This window comes from Eulemur rufifrons, chromosome 14 (assembly GCF_041146395.1).
Source record: "Eulemur rufifrons isolate Redbay chromosome 14, OSU_ERuf_1, whole genome shotgun sequence".
NCBI lineage: Eukaryota > Metazoa > Chordata > Mammalia > Primates > Lemuridae > Eulemur > Eulemur rufifrons.
Genome location: NC_090996.1, coordinates 35,028,159 through 35,044,372, shown reverse-complemented (window position 1 = coordinate 35,044,372; position 16,214 = coordinate 35,028,159). Strand labels below are relative to the sequence as shown.

Here is a 16,214-nt window from a genome sequence, read left to right as displayed (position 1 = left end):
GCTCTGCTACTGGACGGTCACACTGATGGGGCCTTGGTTCCGTCTCTGCAAGCTTCTGACAACAGTCACAATAATCAGCCTCTCCTCTCTGCCCTTCAAGGCAGTTGATCCCTGAGTGAATTTTCCAGCAAAATAAACAACAAACCATTCTAGACTCGCCTCAGCCCTGTTAGCAGGCCCCCAGGTGACCTAACTCCTAGGCAGATACTGAGGCTGCCCTTGCCTATGACACCCAAGGCCCAGAACCCTCCCCCTCAATGCCCTCCAAGCTTAAAAGTGCATCTTAAAATACAAGCATCTGTAAACAAAATCGCCCCCAAAACGTTTACTTACAAGGTTAAAACCAATCCCTTTGCTTAACTCCAATTACACTCTGTGAAGCCACCTAGCTGAGCAGACGCTCAAGCCCCACCTATAAATTTGGGTAACTGATTTTCAATTTTTTTTTTATTCTGGAGATTAAAGACACTGAATCTTTAACCTTGAAGGGCGGGCAAAAGGTCGGCTATGCTCTCAACATAGAAGTCAGGGATCATTTTCTTCTTAGACATGCAGTCACTTTCCTGATTACTCTTCACATCCCCTAGAGTGGACACTCCAGTGAGGGTCAGGATGGTCTTCAGGCCACAGGTGACACCCAAGAGGATGTCTGTGTCCAGGCGGTCTCCCACCATGACGGTTCGCTCCGGGTTGATCCCGTACTCCTGGGACACGCAGTCGAAGATGAAGCGGCTGGGCTTCCCTATGATATCCGCCTGGCGCTGGGCCGCCATCTCCACGGCTCGGACCAGACAGCCGGTACCTGCGGGGCAGAGAGGGAGGGGGAGAGAGCGCCCGGCGTCAGAGGGGGGAGGGGGCCCGCCGTGTAGCCCCCAGCCGCCCGCCCCCAGGGCGCACGGACCCGCGATGAAGCGGCCATTCTCAAGCGGGAGCCGGTTGTCCATGTTGGTGCCCACGAGCAGGCAGCCGGGCTGCTGCAGGTAGCGCAGCGCCTTCGTGAGCTTCATGTAGCTGAAGTGCGGGTCAAAGCCCACCACCACCGCGCGCACGTCCGGCTCGAGCGGCGCGTGCAGCCAGTCGCCCGGACCGTCGCCTTGCAGCGGCTCAGGCCCCACGCCCACGCTGGCGACGCCCACGGCCTCCAGCTCCGCGGCCAGGGCCGGGCTGCCCAGCACGTAGGCCTTGGGCGCCGGTGCGCCGGCCAGGCGCTGGCGCAGGTAGAGCGCCGTGCAGTAGGCCGTGCCGAAGACCTCGAGGCCGGCGCCGGGCCCCGCCGGGCCGCCGAAGCCCAGGCGCCGCAGCTTCTCGGCGTAGGCCTCGCGGGTCTTGCTGCTGTTGTTGGTGATGAAGCCGAGGCGCTTGCCGCGGGCCCGCAGCGCCCTCAGGACTTCGGGCGCGCCGGGCACGGCCGTCTCGCCGCGCCACAGCACGCCGTCGCAGTCGAACAGCAGCGTGTCCACGTCGGCCAGCAGCGCCTGGGCCCGCTCGGCGCTCAGCCGCACGCAGCGGGCGTCGTCGCCGCCGGCCTCCGCCTCTGCCATGGCCGCCAGCCGCCCGCCGCCCGCCGCCCGCCGCCGCCACCGGCCGCCGCCGCAGCCGCCACCGGCCGCTCCTCACAGCCGCCCGCCGCGGCGCCCGCCCCGCCTCCGGCGCACTCATTGGCCCCGCGCCTCGCGCGCGTCTCCCATTGGCCGCTGCCTGCGCCAATCCGCCCCCGCTTCCTGCGGGCCGCTGGAACTCAGCGCCAACCGTCGCGGCCCGGGGCGGGGAGGCGGGCGGCCATTGGCTGCCGGGCTCGGGGTGCGCCGGCCATTGGTTGGTGGGGCGCCAACCGGCATTCGGAGTGGAGCGCCCACTGCGGAAACGCTGCAGGGTGCTGGAGAGCCGGTGCGGGACGTAAGGTCGCGGCCTCTCGGAGGCGGCAGGGCAGCGCGCCCATTGGAGGCGAGTGGTCAGCTTAGGTGACGGAGGCCCTTGATTAAGTGACCCCGGGCCGGGCCGGCTGCTCATTGGCTGACTCCTCTCGCGGGCGGGGTTCTCCGCAGGAGCGCGGGAGGGGCCGCGGGGCAGCGGGGCCGCGGGGGTCGGAGTCACGTCTGCACCTCGGCTGGACCGCGCCCGGGCCGATGTCTGCGTCCTGGGCACGGACGCGGCCCGACGTCGGCGCGGGGCGGTTTGCCCTCCAGTTCTGGAGCCAGCCAAGGCCGCCCTCCGCAGCGGGCCGCGCAGTCTCGCCCTCAGCCCCTTGCAATAAGGCTCTCGCTGTCACGTGGGCCGATAATTACTGGGCAGTGGCATTAGGGTCTAAAAGGACACTGCCTATCATGTAGCACTCAACTGGTCCCTGGAGTCATCGTCAATTATTAGGTATTAACTTTTATTGAGGTATAACACACAGTGAAGGGCGTAAGTCTTAAGTGTGGAGCCGGATGGAGTTTTTACATGTGGATATGTATAGCCCTGCGTAAACATAACCCGGATCAAGATATATTTTCAACACCTCAGAAAGTTCTCTCATTTCTTTTGGTCTCTGCTGGCCTGGGAACCCCTGGAGGACAGGGACCACAGCCTACAAGGGCAGGGCCTACAAAGTGTTACTCCCTGGAGCACCCACTGCCCAGGAGAAGAGTCTTCCTGCTTGGTTTTGGTGGTCGGGCTGGCCTTGGGAAGAACTGGATTTGACAAGAATCACAAACCCTGCGTTTACCATCCAGTTGATTAGATACAACGACCAGAGTAGGAAACCCTGATGAGGTCCGGCGGTGACTCAGCTCCTGCAATACTTGTCCGATTGCCTTGGTTTACTGGGTACTCAGGAAGCATCCGGACAGCAAGCACTGCTCACCTGCGTTAGCGTGTCAGAACCGCAGGATGGCGCTGAGAGGCAGGGATTATTAGTATCCCCATTTATAGATGAGGAAACTGAGCCACAGAGAGTCACCAACTGGACAATGCTGAGTTGGGATTAAACTCTGTCAACCCCGAAGCCAAGCTCTGCTGCATCTGGTTGGTTTTACATCCTCTGAGTGTGCTGCATGTCGGTAGGTGGTAGGGCCTGAGCTGGCATAGTGGGAGAGGTGGGATGGCCAGGAGTAAGAGAGAGGATGATTGTTGACAAGGTCATGGAGGAGGCTGGAAGGGACAGTGCCCTTTATAGGAGAGGTCTGACCATGGGTGGGAACAGGATGAGGTGGCCCTTCATCTGGATGGGAGAGGAACCTGCCACGATGTGATCCTGACACACAGGAGGCACGCATACACTTGTGACTGGATGGCACTAGTATCTCCCCAAGTGAGGAGCTCGTACCATCTGTGGAACGGGGGATGGTTTTAAGTGGTACAAGGACAGATAGTATTTATCTTAATAGTGTTGCATGGATTTACATTGTATTAGAAAATACAAGTAGCCATTTAATCCGTGTTTACACAGATGTTCTAATGAGCTAAGTGAAAAAGAGGGTCATTGAAAAAGGACTCAAGTGGTAAAAAAAAATGGATGCAGCCTAAATATTCCACATGGATTGGCTAAACAAAGTACATCCAACCAATGGAGATTGAGCAGATATTGTAAAGGGTTTTAGAGTTGCTGTCTAGGTATGGCCACAGAAAGTCAACACACGGTTCAGCTAGAGCCCAGGCTGAGGGCAGGGTAGGAGAGAGGGCCATTTGGGGGAAGGGAGACTCCAGTCCTGCTGCCTGCTCCTGGCCACTCTGCCTTCCACTGCCCTGTCCAAGGCAGGGCCCAGAACTCACCTGGCAGGATGCCCTTTTCTGACCCCCGGAGAGTAATCAAACAGAAGCCCTGGCCCGGCCCTGACCCTCTATCCTGCAGGTCCACCCTGGGCCAGCCTCTCCTCATGTCCATCCACACCCAGGTCATCCTCTGCCTTCGAATCCTTCCCCCCCCCCCCCCAACACCCCCCCCCTTGTCGTCGAATACGTGAGACTAGGTAATTTCTAAAAAACAAGAAATTTATTTCTTACAGTTCTGCAGGCTGGGAAGTCCAAGGTAGAGGGGCTGCATCTGGGGAGGCCACACTCTTGCTGGTGAGGACTCTGCAGAGTCCCCAGGCACGCAGGGCATCCCATGGGCATGGGATAGGGGCAACCTGGCCTTCATAAGAGACCCACTGTGAAGATAACTGACCCATTCCTGTGATAACCCTTCACCCATTAATGGATTGATCCATTCATGAGGGTAGAGCCTTCATGACCCAATCACCTCTTAAAGGGTCCACCTCTTAATACCGTTACACTGGGGATTCGGTTTCCTTGGGAGTTTTGGAGGGGAGGAACATCCGTAGCACCCTCTATTCCTCTAGATGCCGGCTACTCTTACCCTCCAGCACAGGCTCAAGGGCAGTGACCTGGCCTCTGGGCTCACCTCCTTGCTGGCTTCACCTCACCCAGCTGTCTCCGGTCCCCCTCCCACTGGGAGCCCCCCAGATCCCTGTGCTCCGAGCCCAACCTGCTCTTCCTCCTGCTTGCCCCTCTCAGAGACCATCCACCCTGGATCCAGTGGCTTCCTGAGCCCCTCTCCTGCCTCTGCTGGGGCCCCACGGTCTTTTTTCTGCTCAGCAGTCGGAGGGATCCCCCTGAAACACCAACCGTCTTTCCCTCTGCTTAATCCCCTGCAGTGGCTCGGAACCTGCCTGCAGAGAGCAGCCCCATTGTGACCCCGGCCTGCTGCCCATGGCTCTACCTGTTCTCGCACATCCCAGCTCCTGCCAAGGCAGAGGTCCCGTTTCCCAGCTGGGCAGCTCCAGCATGGAGGCCACCTCTGTCCAGGTGCTCTTCCCACTCGCTGCTGAGGGGCATGCTTCTCTTCTGGGCCCTCCTTGTGTCTGTGCTCCATCTTCCCTGGAGACTGGCCTTGCCGGAGGGGAGTGGGTCTGATGGCCCCGAGTCCCTGGCACCCAGCATCTGGCCGGCCCACAGAGAATAAGTGAGGAGGGAGGGCAAGCCATGTGGGTTCCCAGCCCACAGCTCTGGACAGACCTGTGTGCCAGTCTTGCCTCTGGGAAGCGTGCTATCAGTCTGGGCCTCAGCTTTTTTATCTTCAAAATGTGGATGACCATCTTAAATGAGCCACCCTGTGAAGCACTTAGTTTCAAACAGCTAATTAAATATTACCTTATAGAAAAGAAATGGAACTTGCACATGAATGTTCACAGCAGCACCATTCACAATGGCTAGAAAGGTTGGAAACGACTCAAATGTGATGAATGAATAAATAAAATGTGGTTTATCCATACAATGGAATATTATTCAGTTATAATAATACTGAAGTCAAGCAAAGTACTGACACATACTGTATGGATGAACCTCGAAAACATTATGCTGAGTGAGAGAAACCAGACACAAAATGTCAATAATTCCATTTATGCGACACGTTCGCAATATGTAAATTCATACGGACGGATTGGTGGTCGCGAGTGGGGGGGCGGGAGCAGGGGGAGAATGGGAAACGACTGCTTAACAAGGACAGGTTTCATTTTGGGATGATGAAAACACTCTGGAACTACACAGAGGTGGTGGTTGCACGACACTGTGGACGCCACTAACGGTAACGTCACTAATGGTAAATTTTATGTGTATTTACCACAGTTTTAAAAATACATAAGAGAGTAAAAGGCTTCGCAAAGCCGCCCATGAGCGGCTCGGGTTCTCCCGAGACCCGGTAACCATCTGGAGAGGGGGTGAGGGGAGCAGCGGGCACCGCATCGCTGGGGCCGTACCCCGACTCCTTGGGGCGACCTCCCGCCCCGCCCGCTCCCGGTGCGGCCGCACCTGCTCTGGCTCCGGGGCCCGGGAGCCGCGCCCGCCCCGCCCCGCGATCGGCTCCGCCGTAACTACGCCCCTCCCCTGCCCCGCTCTCTGTGAGGGTCCCAGGCCACACCCCTCCCCAGGCCCCGCCTCTCCGCCTGTCTGTCAACTCCACTCTGGCCCCGCCCCGCCCCGCCCTCCTCCCGTCGTTCCCTAGCTTCGGCCTCGGCGCGGCCCGTTGTTATGACGACACGGTCGTAAATCCGCCATCTTCCTGCGGCGCGTTGCGACATGGAGGGCGCGATGGCAGTGCGGGTGACGGCCGCTCATACGGCAGAAGCCCGGGCCGAAGCCGGGCGGGGAACGGGCGAGGGTGAGGTCGCGGCGGGAGCGGCGGCGGCGGCGGCCTTGGCCCCCGGCGGCTTCCTCGGCTTCCCAGCGCCCTTCAGCGAGGAAGGTAACGGGGCCAGACCGGGCCGGGTGCGGCCGGGGTGGGGGCGGTTCAGCCTGGGCTGGCGGAGGCCTCAATGGCCCCAGCTTCGAGCGCGACAGACCCTCCCGGACCCATATTCCGCGCGGACCGCACGGGGCACTGCACAGTCCGCCACGAGCCCCCCAGGTTTTCTCTGACCCTCACAGCCTCGCCTGCGGGGCGCCCATCCCCCGCGTGCGCCCGGGTGCGTGTTCACCGGTACTCACAGGTGCCCAAGCCTCCGGGCTCTCCGTGTAGGCCTTCGCAGACGCCACCACCGCCAGACCTGCCCCTTCAGGCCCTCGGCCCGGCCCGCCTCTGCCTCCTGTGCCGTGCAGGGCCCTTCCCTCCTCCGGGCCCCCTTCTACTGCATCTGACCGGCCGCTAGGGCCCTGGCCCGGGTGGGGCTGGAGGCTCCAGGAAGGCGGGGCTCGGGTCTGTCCGTGGGGAGGCAGCAGAGCCCAGTGGAAGAGAGCTGGTGCCATTGCAGCCAGCCTGTGGGCTCCGTCCCAGACCTGCCACTTTCTAGCTCTTTGATCCTGGGAGGGTGACTACACCTCTCTGAGCCTCCATTTCCCCTTACAAAATGAGGTGGCTGCTGCAGCCCATAATATACCCAGCACTTACTCTGCATCAGCGTTTTTCATTCTCAAACCAATCCTGAGAGGTGGATGCTATTATTGTCATTATTCCCCTTTGGGGGGATGAGGAAAATTGAGGTTCAGAGATGTGAACGTGACCGAGTCACCCAGCTAGTAAGTAGCAAGGACTGGATTGGATCCCAGGACTGTGAAGCTCCTTAGCTCAGCCCCTCTGCTGTCTGGGCTCTGTATCTCGTAGGAGGATGGTGAGAATTAAAATAGGGTGTGCGTGTAAAACCCCGAGAACGGTGTCGGGCACACATTAAGGACTCATTCTTGGGGGCACTGATAGCTTTTGGAGACATAGCTTGGGTCTCTACCCTCTGAGCTTGTCCAATGAGGCTGTAGAAGGGGTCAGACATGAAGGGAGGGGTTGGCTAGTGGTACTGGAGTTAGGGTGGTCTTGTCTTTGTGCTCACAGGATTCATAGTCTGTGCATTTTTTCTTGTCCCTTCCTATTCCAGCTTGGAGGGGGGCAGGGCCAACATGGAGAGGGGTCCCTCTGGAGGTTGCTGGGCTTGCCCATACCCTTGTTTTCAGTGAAATGGGCTGGGTGTATCTTCTAATGGGGTAGGGGCTCCTTTGATGGCAATACCCTGGTGCCAAGTCAGATTTGGCAAGCGGGGCGGGAAGGTTCAGAGGGTGTTGGGCACCTCAGTGCTTGGTTTGTGACTGTGAGCCATTGGGAGGGGAGCGCCCTCTGTCAGGTGGCCTTCTGTGGGCAAGTCAGAGCTGTGGTTTGGCTTTTTATTTGCTCATTACTTCAAAAAAAATTGACTAGGCTTCCCTGCACCAGGCTTGGGTTTGACCTTGACGTGGGACTGAATGTGAGGTGGTGGGAATTGGCAGACTTTTGTGGAAGCAGAAGGGACAGCTCCCCACCCCTTGGTGCAAACAGCAGGGCGTCTGGAGTAGACCCTCAGGTTCAGGTTCTGGCTCCAGCACTCAGCAGTTGGGTGACCTTGAACCTCAAATCATTTTTCTAGGATGGGAATAGTCATCTCCATTTCCCTAGGGTGCTGGCAGGATTTGGTGATGTCCCCAGTGAGGTGCTTGGCCCACAGTAGGGACTCAGCATGAAGTCTGTTCTGCAGGACGTGGAGCCAGCATGGTGATGATGAGGGGCTCAGGTGCAGTGGTCCTGGGGCATGGAACCCCCCTGGAAAGCTCTACCATTGGCGTCTATGTCTGCCCATTGGGGAACCACTGAAGCCCCAAATCAGTGAGAAGCATGGTCACAGCTCAGGGTCCTGCTGTGGGCATCAGCCTCCGAGCCCCCACTGTACCCTCTACACTCACTGGGTCAGCCCATTTTGCAAATGCTGAAATGGACCTAGAGAGGTCACTGAGGTGCCCAAGGGCACATCCACACCCCAACAGTCTTAAATCCTAGTCCTCCACTGTCCCCAAACCTGCTTGGGGAATCCCTCTGCCCCTCAGCCCCTCTCCGGGTCCTCTCTCCCTCACTGTTAAAACGGAGGGTTTGGGCCTGACAGCGGATCCTGGCAGCTCAGCGTGTGGGAGCTCTGCGCTCCCTGGGTGGGCCTTGCTCCTGCAGAACTCCAGAGGATGGGGGCTGCACCCTGGGGTTCCCTAGTCCTGGGCCACCACGTGTGTTATCCTCTGGGAGGGCTGGGGAAGGAACTCTGGTTCTGATGCCAGACTTGGGTGAGTTTGGTCTGAGGCCGGAGGGGAAGCCGGGCCCCGCTGACAGCAGGCTCATTGCAGATGAGGACGATGTGCACAGATGTGGCCGCTGCCAGGCAGAGTTCACTGCTTTGGAAGACTTCGTTCAGCACAAGATTCAGAAGGCCTGCCAGCGGGCCCCTCCGGAGGCCCTGCCTGCCACCCCTGCCACCACCGCACTGCTGGGCCAGGAGGTGAGCCCCCACCCCCCTGCCGCCACATGCACAAGCCCCTCCCTGGGCTCACCTGACAGGAGGAGGAGGAGGCAGTGTGCCAGGACAGACCTGTGCAGCTGGTTCCTGGGGATCCGTGGGCGGGCAGAGGGCAGGCATCTGGCTGTAGGTGACGGAAGGTCTGGGCTGTGTCCCTAGGAGCCGGATGTTGCTCTGGAGTATCCTGGGGTGGCCCAGCCTTCTCAGCAGCCTCTCGCTGAAGCCTGTACAATTAGGGGATTGGTGTCCCTTCTTTCTTGGAGTGTGACGGTCTCTCTTGGGGGTATCATGGTGGCTTTTGTATTTTTGGCACATAGTTCCTGGGGATCCCACAAACAAAGCACGACCCTGTGGGTCCCACCACCTTGTGATAGAAATGGCCAACCTTGTTGACGTGCTTGGGGCTGTACACAGTCTTATAAATTCCGCAGCACCCTGCAGGGTGGGAGCTCTTGTCATCCTTATTGTAGAGAATAGGAGAAGAGGCTCAGAGAGAAGTCAGTGGTCTTAGGCTACCAGCAAGGAGTGGCCCAGATGACATTGGAACCCAGGTCATCTCACTCTGACCCTGTACTTGCCCCTCCTAGAGGGGCCCTCTTTCTCAGGAAGGCCCAAGGGGCCTGGGACCCCTTGGCCGGGGCTGGTGGGTTGCCTGCTTCACCTTCATTCCCACAAACCAGCCCGGCTCCATTCCAGGGTTGTTGGTCACTGCCCGCAGATGTTCAGAGTTCCGGGTCAGCCCCTGGTGGCCAGAGACATTGGGGTGATGGGGTTGACCCCTGCCCTGGGTAGGAGGGGCCAGGCTGGGAGTCCGGCTCCAAGCGGTGGTCCTCTGGGGGCAGAGAGCCCCGCCCAGTTCTGTGTGCCCTGGGCCCTTTCCTCCACAGCTCCATGCCGAGGGAGCCCAGGCCGCTTCTCTAGGAACTCTGGACCTACAGACAAGTCCCCTCTGTCCCCTGCTCCCCTTGGTAGGTGGTGCCGGCCGCAGCTGGCCCAGAGGAGCCCATTACCGTGGCCCACATCGTGGTGGAGGCGGCCTCTCTGGCAACGGACATTGGCCACGCACCGGACCTCGTTGGTAAGCCAGGCATGGCCACGGTTGGTGAGTCAGCTGTCCATGCATCGGTGACTTGATTGCCAGCTGTGGTCAGGGCCAGGGAATGGGGGCCCTCTGCTGCCTGTACCCTCCTCTCTACCAAAAGCAAGGCCTGGCCAGGAGGGGGCTAAGGGCTCTCGTGAGCCTTCCCCAGGGCATGGCCTGCAGGAGGGAGCACTGGGCACGAGGCCTTGCCAGGAACGGGGAACCAGGGCCTTCCTCAGTGTGTCCACGGTGGTCTGGGCAGCTCTGGGGCACACCCTGGCATCGGGAATCTTGGATTTGTGCTTAATCATGAGCTGGTTGCTCTCTCCTGCGTGTTTGCCCAAGCTGTCCCTGCCCTGGACCTCCCAGAATCTTCCCTTCCTGCCTCCAGGAAGCACCCACCGGGGACACTCTAGGATGGCCCACCTGCCCTAGCAGTGGCTCTGGCGGGTGGGTGTGGGCAGACCAGGTAGCACCTGCTGCTCGTGCAGGGCGGTGACTCACTGCCTGACCTTGGCCTGCACCTCCCCAGAACCTCCTTACTCTGGTGCGGGGGTGGTGGTTGCTGCCCTGATTTTCACACGGCTTTTATGAGCATACAAGCCAAGCCTCTTTGATGGCTGTGTTTTAAGTTAAAGTGCCTCACTGATGTGCAGGGGAGAGGGGGTGTTGTGAGGTCTGGATTGGGTCAAGGTCTCCTTAATCGGGGACAGATGAGCATGCAGGGGGTACATTCAAAGGGCAGCCGAGGGCCTGGGCAGATGGGAGCCAGGGGCTGTCCCATGGGTGGGGATGAGAGGCTGGGTGTGCACGTGCCGGGGACGGAAGCTGGGTTGGGTCTGATGTGGGAAGTTGGGAAGGGCATGGCTGTTGCTGAGGCTGCCTGCTGGGCAGGGGCTGAGGCGGGTGAGTGGGCAGCTGGACAGGAAGCAGGTCTGGGCAACAGGTCGAACTTGGCCTTGGGAAGCCCTGGGGAGCGGCTGTGGCAGGAAGAGGCTGGAGGAGCTGTGGCGGAGGCTAGCCTCGGGCTGGGAAGGGAGGCTGGGCACGGGCTGCTCTCTGGGAGGCAGCAGGAACACCAGCCTTGGTCGCTGTGCTGCTTTTCCCCTGGCATTCTTAGGACAAGGACACTCATCTTGGTTAGGACAGGAGGGATAGGGACGTGCATGTGGGAGGTGAGGTGTGCTCCAGCCCTGGCGGGGCGTTTGGTTTCTGGGGTGGCATCATTTGGGAGCCTACATTCCCTGGGCTCTGGCAGCTGCTCTGGGCCCCTTCCTCCCACCCCGACCTCTAGCAGTTCCAAGTCTTGGCTCGGCATGGCAGTTCTTCCAGGCACTGCTCACCCCTGCCCCTCTTGCACCCTTGGGATTTTCCTTTGGCAGGCACCTGGGTGCCCTAAGTGTGCCCCTTGGCCAGTGCTTGGGCTCAGGGGGCCAGGGCCAAGGGCTGGCCAGGACTCCTGCTGGCCTTGTGTGGAGACCAGCTGCCAGTGGCCCAGGGCAGGGCCAGAGCGGGACGTACCCCGACCCCCGGCCCTCTTGCCTCTCCCTTGGAGACAAATCGTGTCTCCTCTCTGCATCCGGGGCAGCCGCATCCTCCTCGCGTCCTTGATGGCCAGAGGTCTCTGTCCTTTTGGAAGATCGTTTCTGGGACATCGAGCACGTCAGCCAAGGCACGGGCAAGAGAAGCCCTTAATTCTTTCTGAGTCACGGTGCTTTCACTCTGTTTCAAGAGAATGGCTTGTCAAAACAAGACGCCAAGCCGACCCAGACGGTGTCTAAGAAGTGGTTTCACAGCTGTTTCCCACTTGTCATTTTTATGGGCAGAAAAGATGAAGTGTGTTTACAGCCCAGCTTTGCACATTGTCAGACTTGCTCAGCACCCTGTGAGAAGTGCGAAGGCCCCGCTTCCTCTCCTCAGGCTGTCCCAGGTGTCTGGAGAGCGTTCACTCTCCCAGGCTGAGTGTGTCCAGTTTGCGGGGGGACGGGGCTCTGGCTGGGCCTGCCAGCGGCCTAGCAGTGTAACCCCTGGACACATTCCCTCTACACTGGAGCAGGACAGATGTCAGCGAGCCAGGCTGGCCCGACCCCTGTCTGTGTACCAGGCACCTTGTCACCAGGACTTGTGTGTCTTCTTGGCTTAGGGGATGGGGCATCTGAGCTCCTGGTGGGTCTCCCTGCTGGACACGTTTCAGGGGAGTCGGGCGTGGGGTTGTCTCCTGCCCTTTCAGGCTGACCGTGGAGCAGCTGAGCAGTTCCCTGGCTGCCTCCCAGAGCAGCACGGCCCATGTCCTGGGGCTGGGGCTGGTCTGGACAGCTCCACGGCCCCAGCAGTCTCCCCGGGCAGGGATCCCATGGCGGAGTCTGTGGTGGGTCCCAAAGCTTAGGCTGATCTGCCTCTCCTCAGGTGGTGGGCACATCAAAGAGGTCATCGTGGGTGCTGAAGCAGAGCCGGGGGACAGTGAGATGGCGGAGGCCCCAGGCAGCCCCCACCGGCAGGCGCTGGGGCTTGCTGGGGAGGGCGAGCAGGCCCAGGTCAAGCTGCTGGTGAACAAGGACGGCCGCTACGTGTGCATGCTGTGCCGCAAGACCTTCAAGACGGTGAGTTGCGGGGGCCGGGCTGGCCAGGCCTCCTGCCTGCGCCCCCAGGGAGGTGCCTGAGCCTCGCTGCCCCTCCTCCACAGGGCAGCATCCTCAAGGCCCACATGGTCACCCACAGCAGCCGCAAGGACCACGAGTGCAAGCTCTGCGGGGCCTCCTTCCGCACCAAGGGCTCACTCATCCGGCACCACCGGCGGCACACGGGTGAGCCTGGCTGGGGCCTGAGGGCCAGAGCCACGCAGCGCCCTGCTGGCTGGCTGGGGTGCTCTGGCTCCGGGTGTCTGCCTGGGGCTGACTCGGTGCTCTCCGCAGACGAGCGCCCCTACAAGTGCGCCAAATGTGGAAAGAGCTTCCGGGAGTCGGGTGCGCTGACCCGGCATCTCAAGTCTCTTACCCCATGCACGGAAAAAATTCGCTTCAGCGTGAGCAAGGATGTGGTTGTTGCCCAAGAGGACATGCCTGCAGGTCAGCAGGGTCGGGGTGGGCCCGGGTCGCCAGGGCCGCCGTTCCCGGTCGGGGCTGCTGGCCCAGACCCCACTGGTGTGTGTCCGTGAAGGCTGTTTAAGGACTTTTCTTGGCTCTGCCTTAAAGGGTCTGGAGCCTCTGCTGTGGGGACAGTTACATCACCATCGGTGACAGGCGAGTCTATGGAGACTTCGCCTGTGATTCATCTGGTGACAGATGCCAAGGGCACCGTCATCCACGAAGTCCATGTCCAGATGGAGGAGCTGCCGCTGGGCATGAAAGCCCTGGCCCCAGAGGTGCGGGCAGACTAGGGGACCCCCGTAGGGGTGCTCTGTCCTCTGCCCGCTCAGTACCGGGCTTAGTTCTGGGCTGTGTCTCCAGCAGGAACCCCTACCCTGCCCTCTGGGCTGCCTCCTGGCGCCCAGTCTGGGTGCAGGGGAGGTGGGAGGTGGTGGCAGGGAAAGCTTGTCAGTAGACAGCACACTAGAGCACAGCGCAGGGGGGAGGGAGGGGAGTGAGGTGGGGTACAGTGTGCCTGGCTTCCCGGCCAGCCTCCCTCCCTCCACTTGCCCCACAGCCCCCAGTCCCTGAAGAGCTTCCCTGTTCCGGCGAGGGCAGCCGTGAGAACCTGCTGCACCAGGCCATGCAGAACTCTGGCATCGTCCTCGAGCGGGTTGCTGGGGAGGAGGGTGCCCTGGATACAGCCCCTCCCGCCGGGTCCAGTCCCCAGCCCTTGGGAGATGGTGCCCCGCAACTGCCGCTGCTGGAGGTGCAGCCGATGGAGACAGTAGGTGCCTGCGCGGCCAGCACGCTCCCGCAGGGGCCAGACCCTGGAGGCCTGGTCACCCTGAGGGCTTGGTCACCATGTTCCTCACACTCCGTGGCAGAGAGTGGTGTCTCTTTCTGCTGTGACTTTGTCCACTGATTTGTTGCCTGTCTTCCCTGGGGCCACGAGGGAGCCTATCAGGGTGGGGCCCATGGTCATGTCCTTGTTACTTCCGGGGCACAGCCTGCAGTGGGTGCTGGAGGCCTGCCTGTGGTCCCCCAGCAGGTGGCCAGCGAGCCCTCAGCTGTGCCCAGGACACACCCGTGCCCTCAGTGCAGTGAGACCTTCCCGACAGCAGCTACCCTGGAGGCCCACAAGAGGGGCCATGCAGGTGGGTGGCAGGAGGGTGTGTGCCTGTGGGCAGTGGATGGAATGTGGGCAGTGTGTGTCCAGGGTGGTGGCCTGGGCCTGATGCAGTGTGTGGCTGCAGGGCCGAGGCCGTTCACCTGCATGCAGTGTAGCAAGGCTTTCCCCAAGGCCTACCTGCTCAAGAAGCACCAGGAGGTGCATGTGCACGAGCGCCGCTTCCGCTGTGGGGACTGTGGGAAACTTTACAAGACCATCGCCCACGTGCGTGGCCACCGGCGCGTCCACTCAGATGAGCGACCCTACCCTTGTCCCGAGTGTGGCAAGCGCTACAAGACCAAGGTGGGCCTCTGGCCCCAGGACCCTGGTGCCTGACCCCCCCATCCTCTAGCTCCCCAGCCTTGGGGCCAGGTGTGCCCTGTTCCCTGCCTACACTGTCTGTCCTTGCCCCCTGTCACCCCCAGCCTGCGCAGTCTCGGGCTTAGGCCCTCACTTGAACCCAGAGGTGGGTGGGGAGAGCACAGTCTGTGGTGGCTGAGGCCAGGCTGGTACTGAGAGGGGGTCTCTACAGAATGCCCAACAGGTGCACTTCCGGACACACCTGGAGGAGAAGCCTCACGTGTGCCAGTTCTGTAGCCGCGGCTTCCGGGAGAAGGGCTCGCTGGTGCGGCACGTGCGGCACCACACGGGCGAGAAGCCCTTCAAGTGCTACAAGTGCGGCCGTGGCTTTGCCGAGCACGGCACGCTCAACCGGCACCTGCGCACCAAAGGTCCGGGACACCAGGTGGCAGACAGCGGGAGGGGGCGAGGGGCCGGGACTCACCAAGCCTTGACTGAGCTCCCCCAACCGGCAGGGGGCTGCCTGCTGGAGGTGGAGGAGTTGCTGGTGTCTGAGGAGAGCCCCGAGGCAGCCACCACCGTCCTTGCAGAGGACCCGCACACGGTGTTAGTGGAGTTCTCGTCCATGGTGGCTGACACCCAGGAGTACATCATTGAGGTGTGTGCAGGGCCGGTGGGCTGGGATAGGGCCCGGGGCAGCCAAGGCTGACTTCTGACTGTCCGCGCAGGCCACTGCAGACGATGCTGAGACCAGTGAAGCCACAGAGATCATCGAGGGCACCCAGACAGAGGTGAGGGGTGGAGTGAGGGCGGGGTGGCCTGGCTCCCTTTCGCGGCCCCGTGGGCTGAGCTGTGAGCCCCCGCAGGTGGACAGCCACATCATGAAGGTGGTGCAGCAGATCGTGCACCAGGCCAGCGCCGGGCATCAGATCATCGTGCAGAACGTCACCATGGACCAGGAGGCAGGGCTGGGCCCAGAAGCAGCTGCCGCCGACACCATCACCATCGCCACCCCTGAGAGCCTGACGGAGCAGGTGGCCATGACGCTGGCCTCAGCCATCAGCGAGGGCACTGTGCTCACGGCCCGAGCAGGTGCAAATGGCACTGAACAGGCCACAGTGACCATGGTGTCATCAGAGGACATTGAGATCCTGGAGCATGCGGGCGAGCTGGTCATTGCCTCACCGGAGGGTCAGCTTGAGGTGCGGACCGTTGTCGTCTAGCATGGAGGCCTGCAGGTCCCTGCTGGCTGGAGCTGGGCCAAGGTCTCTGAGTGCCCTGCCTGTGCCTACCTGGCCTGGTAGAGAAGATGGCACAGAACGCAGACGTGCGGAGGAGAAGGGGAGTGTAATTACAGTTTTTTGTTGCTTTACAATAAAACATGAAAACCTGCAGCTTGTGATGTTGCGGCAGTGACAGCCCGGGGCTGCCCACCACCTTTGCAGCTTCCTCTGGCAGCAGCACCTGCCTGCCCAGGCCACCCCTAGACTCCCGTGCCTGTCCACCCCGCCCAGGGGCTCCCGCCAGCCCTGGCGGCGCCTTGGTGGTGCGTGGGTGTCGCTGGCATGTCGACAGGCAGCCTACTGCTGCCCCGCCCAGCTGGACTCATGACCCCGGTTTCCTCAGGCCTGTCGGATGGTGGGTGGAGGGCGCTGCTGCCCAGCCTCCAGCCCTGGGGCTGCCATGGGGATGGGCCGAACAGCCTTGGCTTTTTACTCCAAGGTGAGGATGTGTAGGAGCATCAGGGATGTTGGGCTGGACCCAGGTTGGTCTTTCCTGAGTGCCCTGCCTTAGTTTCCCTAGGGTGATGCCACTCAAGC

The 16,214-nt window shown here is 61.0% G+C and overlaps 2 protein-coding genes across 8 annotated transcripts; one reads left to right on the top strand and one right to left on the bottom strand.

Moving 5' to 3' along the window:
• Window positions 1-346: 346 nt before the first annotated feature.
• On the bottom strand, window positions 347-1,551 carry PGP (phosphoglycolate phosphatase). Its single transcript, XM_069486281.1, has 2 exons — window positions 902-1,551; window positions 347-802 (listed from the first exon to the last, which is right to left on the bottom strand). The coding sequence occupies exons 1-2, from the start codon at window positions 1,539-1,541 to the stop codon at window positions 477-479; spliced, it is 966 nt and encodes a 321-aa protein (XP_069342382.1). The 5' UTR covers window positions 1,542-1,551; the 3' UTR covers window positions 347-476.
• A 4,401-nt stretch (window positions 1,552-5,952) lies between these two features.
• On the top strand, window positions 5,953-15,788 carry E4F1 (E4F transcription factor 1). 7 transcript variants are annotated; one of them, XM_069487051.1, is made up of 14 exons: window positions 5,953-6,223; window positions 8,608-8,759; window positions 9,750-9,855; window positions 12,265-12,458; window positions 12,542-12,662; window positions 12,771-12,923; window positions 13,050-13,219; window positions 13,501-13,710; window positions 13,972-14,080; window positions 14,180-14,397; window positions 14,627-14,825; window positions 14,910-15,000; window positions 15,123-15,185; window positions 15,261-15,788. In XM_069487051.1, exons 1-14 carry the CDS (start codon window positions 6,058-6,060, stop codon window positions 15,277-15,279), a joined length of 1,971 nt encoding a protein of 656 aa, XP_069343152.1. In that variant the 5' UTR covers window positions 5,953-6,057; the 3' UTR covers window positions 15,280-15,788. The 7 variants fall into 7 exon arrangements, with proteins under 7 accessions (XP_069343152.1, XP_069343149.1, XP_069343150.1 ...); XM_069487048.1 differs by having other exon boundaries at window positions 14,910-15,052; XM_069487049.1 differs by having other exon boundaries at window positions 13,975-14,080; window positions 14,910-15,052; window positions 15,261-15,781.
• The last annotated feature ends 426 nt before the right edge of the window (window positions 15,789-16,214 follow it).

What these genes read in the sequence shown, in the direction of transcription:
- PGP (XM_069486281.1), bottom strand. Translation starts at nt 1,541, where the DNA reads ATGGCAGAGGCGGAGGCCGGCGGCGACGACGCCCGCTGCGTGCGGCTG. An exon ending in GAATGGCCGCTTCATCGCGG is followed by an intron (nt 803 to 901) that starts GTCCGTGCGCCC and finishes TCTGCCCCGCAG; the next exon opens with GTACCGGCTGTCTGGTCCGA.
- E4F1 (XM_069487050.1), top strand. Translation starts at nt 6,058, where the DNA reads ATGGAGGGCGCGATGGCAGTGCGGGTGACGGCCGCTCATACGGCAGAA. An exon ending in AGCGCCCTTCAGCGAGGAAG is followed by an intron (nt 6,224 to 8,607) that starts GTAACGGGGCCA and finishes GGCTCATTGCAG; the next exon opens with ATGAGGACGATGTGCACAGA. An exon ending in AGGTGCAGCCGATGGAGACA is followed by an intron (nt 13,711 to 13,971) that starts GTAGGTGCCTGC and finishes GTGGTCCCCCAG; the next exon opens with CAGGTGGCCAGCGAGCCCTC.